The following is a 9,077-nucleotide window of genomic DNA, read 5'->3' as shown; positions in this document are numbered from 1 at the left end:
ATAGGATCCCTAAGTACGTTGTCTATGAAAAGGTTAAAAGTTTATTGAGATTGGCAGACTATTGTTGGAGATTCGTGAAGAGATTTTTCAGAATAGTTGTATCCATGACAAGACTTATGAGGAGAGTCAAGTGAAAGTGGTTTTCTAGATGTAAGGAGAGCTTGTGAGAGCTCAAAAGTTTGGGTTGCGTGTTAATGCAACATGAATGAGTGATCATATGTGGATCACGTCGAGGCACAAGGTGAACTACCTGATGTATGACTTAGAGATGGCAGTTGAGGTATGTGCTCTTGAGGTTATTGAGGCACTACCAGTACGATGAGACGTTTGAGGTGCTTAAGAACCATAAGAAGCCTGAAGTATGTGTTCTTGCAAAATGAGCTGAACATGAGATGGTGACAGTGGATGCAGCTCTTGAAGGACTATGACTGCACCATCTTGTATCACATAGGGCATGCCAATGTGGTGGCCAAGTTGATGGCCTAGAAGTGGCTGTTGATTGAGGCTTTTAGCCTAATGTCCGTGAGTGTAGTGCCAAAGGGTTCATTCGTCCTGACAGCTAACCTAATGGTTTGGCTGGAATTTGGAGACCAAGATTCAAGAGGCTAGTAGGGGTGACCGACGTATACATCTATGGATAGATGAGTGTGGCCAGCCCAAGGGTTCTGATTTTTGAGATGCAAGATGGCATTCTCAAGTTTCGGGGTAGGATGTACGTGCCTAAAGTTTGGGAGGAGCACCTACCATTGGTGGAGTTCGCGTATAATAATAGTTATCGAGACAACATCGAGATGGCTCTTTATGAGGTTTATTGTAACATCCCGCATCGAACGATAGGAAGGACCGGAACAACTTACCCTAATGGGTCTACGTGAACTTCCCAGGGGGTCACCCATCCTTGAGCTTCTCCAGCTCAAGCATGCTTAACCCCGGAGTTCCTTGCTTACATTCAGCGCAAGAGGTATCCAGTTGGTGTTGTTTCCTTCCTTACTATCCTCGATATATACTACCCTTCTCTGGGCTCCTTGGGGCATTACATTCTCCCCTCTTGAGCACATGACATCCTCGTCATGCGACCTTACAACTGGTTCCAGATCTTCTCCCCTTGGGGGCTGCCATCCTAGAAGCCGCTCCTTGTACAGACCCTCGAGCCCCGGTGCCACTCCCCGCCCTCATTAGACCGCCTTCACCAAAGATCGGCTCTGATACCGCCTATAACATCCTTCATTGAGCGATAAGAAAGACTGGAACAACTTACCCTAATGGGCCTACGTGAACTTCCTAGGGGGTCACTCATCCTTGAGCTTCCCCAGCTCAAGCACGCTTAACCCCGGAGTTCCTTGCCTACATTCAACCTAGAAGGTATCCAGCTAGTATTTTTTCCTTCCTTACTTATCCTCGATATATACTACCATTCTCCAGTCTCCTTGGGGTATTACATTTATAGTGGGAGAGCACTGTCAGTCACCCGATATACCAAAATCATCTATCGTTGGACTCTCAAACAAGCAGTCACTGTGGTTGAACCGAGTGGGTGGGGCAGTCCATACCTAGGTAAGGAATGTCAGGACCGTTGGAGGTGAGGAGGCCTCTACTAGTGGGTGTGCTAGATTCTTTGGGGGGAAAAGCGATCCCACATCGGGCTAACGAGAGGGAATGTTAAATGTATGGGTGCAAGATGTCGACTGTTGAGGTACTGTTATTAGTCGTTCTTTCTTGCTCACCACCAGAAATTAGATTGAAAATTTGGGATTTTATGGATTGTGAGATATGTCCTAGGCTATGAAATGATTTATTTTTCTGGGATTGCGAGTATGAGTCAAATTTCAAGGATAAAATTCTTTTAAGGGGGGGAGAATGTAATACCCCATATTTTTGTGAGATTGCCACGTATTTTAAGTGAATTTAAAATACCGAAAAAGTGGCTTGATAGTAAAATAAATCTTCGAATCAACAGCAGGAAGCGCCTTGGAGCGTAAATACCTAAGGAAAAAGGTATATCTTTGACAAACATCTCGAGGCGGGATTTATGGTATTAAAAGAAATCAAAATCGAGATAGTTTTCGGTACAGCTATAATTCAAGCTGAAAAATCGAATGGTTGTAAAGGACTTCCAGAAAATCAACGAAACCCTAAAAGGACTTTGATTTTATGTAAAGAGCAACTCTAAAGTGGTATCGGGATGAAACAAAGGTCCTGTGAGGACACTGGGGCAAAAATGAACTTATCGAGTAACTTTGAATTATTAATTTTAGATTTTAAGTATTTCGATGATTAGTAATTCGATATTTGAGGATTGTGCAAAGTCTAAAATGGGATTATGAAGTTAATTAAGGTTAATTGTGAGGGTATGGCCTTAGTTAATTATAAGAAGTAATGAGGTGAGGTGTTAGGAATGAGAAAAAATAAGTTAGTACAAGTGATGTGACATAAAGGTATGGTGAGGTAAGGTGTTAGGAATGAGAAAAAGTACGAGATATAGTGAGGAGTAATGAGGTGAGGTGGTTAGTACAAGTGATGTGACATAAAGGCATGGCGAGGTAAGGTGTTAGGAATGGGAAAAAGGAAAGAGGCATGGTTGTGGATTTGAAAAATTATCCCATTCTAGTTTTGGATCACTTCGGAGTCCAAGCCTATAAATAGGGCCATGGGGTTGTTCTCCATGCCATTCCATTTGAGATCTATTTGAGAGATTGAGGTGAGGGATTTGTGCTTGAGAAAGAAAAGAGAAATCTGCAAAATAAATAAGGAAAGTTGGGCACGAATTTTGAGGAATCCCTAATTAAGTTAAGGTGAGACTCCGGTACTCAAACTCCTACTTTTGTGTAAAGCTCCTATTGCATGAAAGGTGTTTTGTGTAAAGTTCCTATACACAAACTCCCATTATTCTCTTGCATGAAATCATATTGCATATACGAAATGTATTTTTCTGGAAATATATGCCATTGGCTTTCAACTGTTGCATTTATAAAATCCGCGTGGCCATACTGTTATACCTATCTGTTGTTTCCCAAAGGCAAAAGTCTGGATATCCCCCAAGAGACGCTATGCATAAGCCATTAAGAAAGCTCTCGTGGGGAAGACCGTGAGCCTAAAGGACAAAGGATGTAGTGTTTGCATGAGTTCTATGAGGTCGGGACGAGATGGCATGGTTATTGATTTCCCAAGAGGTGTTATGCGTGCGCCATTGAAAAATCTCTCATTGGAAGAGGCTGACATGTTCATAAGGCACTTCGAGGTAGTTCTCGTTGTTTTCTCATATCTTTTATGCCTGTTCATACATTTATATAAACTGTTTGGAGTTCTCACTAGAAGATTCATTTTCTAATTGGACTATGTCTTTTGAATATTCAAACGTTCTAGGTTCAATAAGCGGCTCTAAGGGAAAGGAGATAGCTGAAGAATAAGCTTATTTTGCCATGTTAGTATGTTTAGCATGTCTTTGATTATGTACGAACCTATGTAAACCTTAGTATGTTTTGGTTATGTTTGAGACATTTAGTTATCGTTTCGAGAGATGATAATTATGTAATTCGTTTTGTAAACGTCTTGAACTGTTTCTCATATGATAAATAAAGTTTGATGGTTACGTACCATATCAAGTTCGATCTAGCTTCCGCATTTGTAATTATAACACCTGTTTTAGCTATATAATTATTGGGTTTGATAAGATGAGAATATGAAATTAAGATTTTTTGGAATTGTATATATATTAGTGGTTGTGGTGTGAAAAAAAAAAAAAAGAAGAATTCTTGAAATCCTAAGTTATAACATGCCCGAAAAATTTGGGGTGTTATATAACCCACTTAGTTTTCTTTTCATTATCTAATAACCAGCTCATCAGCAATAATTCATTACATGATTATCTTTTAGAAGCTTCCTTGAGCTGGGCCTCTAAGTAGTTGGGTTGGACTTCTTCAAATTATTTGGGCTTAGAAACAAGTTTATAAACCAACATTATATTCTATAAGATAGTTTATAATGCAATATAGGGACATCATTGTGTTCTTGGTTATAGTTACTTCAACGACCCTCTTTTGATTCATCTTAACTCTAACCTGTTTGGATTGTATTCGGGTTTAAAATAGACTACTTGATCAATTTGTTATGTGTTTCAACTAATTTCGAGTTTGAATAACTTTCAATCTACTTAACGTTTTCCATTGAATTTGGGCTCCACAACTTCATCTTAATATTATCTACAAAGTCTAATATTGAGTTTGACCTAATTTGATTTAGTTTGATAGAATTTTGTGCTCAAAGATCGATGGTTGCTTAACTTAGTAAAGAAGGCCTATTTATGCAATTTTAATAAATTAAGCTTAGGTCCTTTTTAGTAACATTATTACTAAACCTCTTCTAACTTCAATCAATTTAAAAATAATTTTTAATATCCAAAATTTTTTAAATTTTCCAAATATTACATTTGTACTCTAAGGCGAATCTCTATTAATGATTTCACCCAAACTGTTAGCTACTCTATCCAGGATTTCACCCAAACTCTTAGCTATCAAGACCATATGAACTTCTTAGACATCATTTTAATCGCGTGACAATCTTTTATTAATCCACAACTTTCCCCCACATCACACATTTTGCTTGGTAACTCCAGTTATTTCAATACCATTCTCATCCCAATCTCAAAACAATTAATTCATGATCAAATACAATCTACCTTAAACCTTGTAAACAATTATTGACCAATTTATTTCCTCAAGTACAAGGACCATTACAATTAATAAGGGTTATAAAACAACAACTTAGATAATATAGCGGTAATTGGTACTCAAGAAGGAAGTAGGATTTGGAGGTGTAGGGATGTCCACAGTCCCTTCAAGCATTAACACAATTTTCTTCATTGAAGGGCGCAGTGATGGTTCATCCTGTACGCACCAAAGCCCCGCTTTAACCATTCTCTCCAGTTTTCTCTTGTCAATCTCTTCATCACCAATCAGTTTTCCCAACTCCCCGGCCTCAAAACACTCGTACACCCAGTCCTCAAGCACCGCCTCTTCCTCCGGGAGGCTCCAATCTAAGCAACATCGACAGCATATGATCTCTAACAACACAACTCCAAAGCTATAGACATCTGCTTTGACTGTCACAGGGCGTTTTCGATGCCACTCTGGTGCCACATACCCCTTTGTCCCTCTTATCCCGGTAAAGGTTTTAGTTTGGTCAGGCTTCAAAAGCTTTGCCAATCCAAAGTCACTGATTCTAGCGATCATGTTCTCGTCCATGAGTATGTTATGAGGCTTTATGTCACAATGGATTATTTGTGTCTCGCACTCTTCGTGGAGGTAGAGGATGCCTCTGGCAATGTCAAGAGCAATCCCAATCCTTTCGTCCCAATTTAGCCGGTTTCTAGCTGTGAAGAGAAGACTTGCAAGTGATCCATTGATCATATAGTCATACACAAGAAGCCTATTTGCTCCTTCAATGCAATACCCAATTAGACGAACAAGGTTCCGGTGATGAGTTCTGCCAATCACCTTGACCTCCGTATGAAATTCTCGTTCACCCTCCGTTGGCATGTTCTCTAGTCTCTTCACAGCCACAACCTTTTGGGTGTATGGAATGATCCCTTTGAAAACCGTTGCTGAAGATCCTCTACCCAGCTCATGCTTGAATCCATTCGTAATCTGCTCCATTTCAAAGAAAGTAAAAGCGCGTAGACACACATCGTCACCCAATTCATAATTCGCTTTCTCAGAGATCATTCTATGCACCCAGATGCGGTTTCTGTAAATGACAACTCCAGAAATTATCACAACCACCAAGGCAAGCCCAGCAAGCGAAACACCAATGATTAGAATGTCCATTCTCGTCTCTTTCTTGATTTCTTTCTCAGGATCTTTATTGAGGATCACTGGTCGATCAGATGTGCTCACCTTGACGTAAGTAGCAGTGTTGCTATTTTCCAACGATCTTCTCCCGTATTTGAAAGGAAGCCTTTGCTTGCTGCACTTGCCGTTGTCAAACACGGTGGCTTCGCAGTTACAGTCCTTGAGGCAGGCTTCTTTACACTCTTCCTTTGTCACTGACGATAGCTCCAAGTAGGAAACATCTTCACCTCCCCACTTGACATTCTCCACAACCTTCATATCATTCTCAGTGCTCCGATGCTCGTCTTTGCAGCTTTGCGCAATGAAATTCCTCACACACCCATAAGTGCTATTGCGCGGGTCAACAAAATCAAATCCTGGGAGGCATCTACAGGTGGCTTTGTCGTCATTTAGGACACAAAATCCATTTAGACTGCAGACACCCTTCGGAACACACTTATCAGTTGTAGATTGCCCCAGAACTGACCAGTTACCGTCCCCCTCCAAGCTGTGTGAATACACTTTGAAGATGCCATCTGAATCAAGTCTCATCATGAAAATCGTATCTTCCTTTGAAGGTTTTCCTTCGGTTATGTTGATTAGGGTGATATTTGAGTTGAACAAATAGAGGTGGCCACTATTGTCGAGATTTAGAGTGACCTGATTCCCCATTCCACCTGTGTTGGATGCCCAGTATGCGAATGGTTCCGTGTCTGGAGTATTCACTGGGTACTGGACAAGATTCCCGTCACTTTGCATCTTGAGCCTGAAAATCCCCGACGCGTGATCAGTTTCCGAAGCGGCGGAGACCAGCTCTTGGTTTGCTGAGAGGGTCTGATCGGGTAGAATTGTATCAGTTGGGTAGTCAAAACTCTGCCAGATTATCCCCTGCTCGGAGTTATAGAGCACAAAATTGCCGGTGTCGAGCATGGAAGCCGAAGAAATGTTCTCCGAAGTTTCAACAATGGGGATGCCCTGCCCTTGCGGGGACTGCAGTATGAGCCTGCCATCAGCAGTGAGCTGAAGGGTGAGATTGGTGGTAGCCGGTGGCGGATTATCCCTGTTTGCAGTCCACACCACCGTCTTGTCCGGAATTCCGGCCACAAAGACTCCGACGGCATACCCAACGTTGCCTTGGTGGTAGAATCCGAAGGCATAGAGACCGGAGGGGGAGAGCCACGAGGAGGAGCTGCGGGTGGGCGTGAGAGAAGAGCCTCTGCTTATATTACGAGGCCCTCCTCCTCCTGTTTCAGCCGCTGCTACATTCCATATCGCAGATACAATGAGAAAGATGAAAGTGGGTGCAGCCATGGAAGTTTTTAAGTTTTGGCAAGCTTTTCGAGGAATAAATAGAAACATCTCACACCCCAAGAATTGACCGTCAACTCATGGCCAAGGCCCTGGCTGTTTGCCAACAATTTCTCAGAAAATTCTCTCCCTCTCTGAGAAGGGTCAGTGCTGTCCCTGTCCCTCTCTCTCTCTCTCTCTCTCCCTGTTAATAGAAAAAACTTTCTAAAAAGTAGGTGGCCATAAAGGCAGTGCCGTCCATTTGAGGTTTTGTATATATTGTATCAATCATAGGTAGATATGGCCAAAATTGAATCGGACCGGCGGTTCGAATCGGAATCGGACCGGTCAGAACTGGATCCGGAACCGGCCGAACTGGAACCAAAACTGGAACCGGACTGAACCGGCAAAATTCGGTCCGGTTCCGGTTTAAGGTTCCGGGGAATTGGAACCGCCGGTTCCGGTTCCGCGGTTCCGATTCCGCGGAACCGGAACAACCCCCCCGTGCCCCCCCCCAACGGTCCAAACCCCCCGTGCCCCCCCCCCCCAACGGTCCAAAATTGGACCGTTGGCTGCCAATTTTATTAATTTTTTTTTTAATTTTATAATTCCTATCTATATATACCCCTCCCTCCCCCACTCATTTTTCACACTTTCTCTCTCTCTCTCTCTCTCTCTCTCAAGTCTCAAGCTATTATTCTCTCAATTTTGTCTCTCATTTAATATTTCAATTTCAATTTCTTCAATCTTCTCATTTTGTTATTTATCAATTTATTCAATTATATTGTTAATTATTTATTACTTGTTACTATATTATTTCCTCATTATTATATTTTTTTATTATCATACTTTTTTCAAAAAAATGGCAAGTGAAGGTAGAAATTTTGAAAATGTTGAGTTTGAAGCTCAAAATTTTCAAACACAAGAGAGTGAAACTCAACAAAAGGGAGGTGGAAAAATTTCTACTTCTGATATTTTTAATATTCATTTCAAGAAAACACCAAAAGAAGATGGTAAATTTGATGTATCTTGTAATTATTGTAATCAGGTATACAAATTCAAGCAAGGAGGTGGATATGGTACTTTCGCCCGACATTTGCAAACAAAGCACCCGCTCAAGGTTGGATTGAGCCGCGATCAAACACAAATATCCGGGTTTGCTACCTCTTCAAACTCTCTTCAATTATTTCATTATAATGAAGCTAATTGTAGGTCTGGTTTAGCTGAAATGGTAGCAATTGATCATTTATCTTTTAGTTTTGGTGAAAAATTAGGTTTTACTCGATTTTGTCAAAACTTTATTAATCCTAGTTTTAAATCAATTCCTAGAAATACTTTGAAAAGGAATTTGTTAAAATTGTTTAAAAACTCAAAAATTGAATTGATAACATATTTTCAAAACAATAATATTAATGTTTCTATTTGTAGTGATATTTGGAGTGATCATTGGCAAACTCATTCATATATGGGTATTACTTGTCATTGGGTTGATGAAAATTATGTTTTACAAAAAAGAATTCTTGCGTATCGATGTTTTGATGAAAGTCATAATGCTGAAAATATTTGTAGATTAATTCAACAAATTTTACAAGAATATAGATTAGTTAATAGAATTTTTTCAATTTCTTTTGATAATGCATTGGCTAATACTGCTTCTATTAATGAATTGAAAAGAATTTGCCAACCAAATTTTGGTGGAAGATTTTTTCATGTTAGATGTGCATGCCATGTTTTAAATTTATGTGTTCAAGATGGCATTAAGTCACTTAATTCTTATTTAGATCCAATTAGAAATGTTATTTCTTATATTTGGGTACACCCTCGAACTGCAAAAGCATGGGCACATTTTTGCACCTCCAATGGTCAAACCCCAAAACGTTTTTCAAAAGATGTCCCTACTCGTTGGAACTCAACTTTTAAATTACTTAATCAATCTTTTGAATATAAAGATTTATTGTGTTCTTT

The 9,077-nt window shown here is 40.2% G+C and overlaps 1 protein-coding gene across 1 annotated transcript; it reads right to left on the bottom strand.

Moving 5' to 3' along the window:
- Window positions 1-4,604: 4,604 nt before the first annotated feature.
- LOC127810440 (G-type lectin S-receptor-like serine/threonine-protein kinase LECRK3) lies at window positions 4,605-7,274 on the bottom strand. Its single transcript, XM_052349932.1, has one exon. It carries the CDS (start codon window positions 7,182-7,184, stop codon window positions 4,761-4,763), a length of 2,424 nt encoding a protein of 807 aa, XP_052205892.1. The 5' UTR covers window positions 7,185-7,274; the 3' UTR covers window positions 4,605-4,760.
- Window positions 7,275-9,077: the final 1,803 nt, after the last annotated feature.

The sequence above is a fragment of the Diospyros lotus genome, chromosome 1, assembly GCF_014633365.1.
Source record: "Diospyros lotus cultivar Yz01 chromosome 1, ASM1463336v1, whole genome shotgun sequence".
Taxonomy (NCBI): domain Eukaryota; kingdom Viridiplantae; phylum Streptophyta; class Magnoliopsida; order Ericales; family Ebenaceae; genus Diospyros; species Diospyros lotus.
This window is presented reverse-complemented; position numbering and strand designations above follow the sequence as displayed.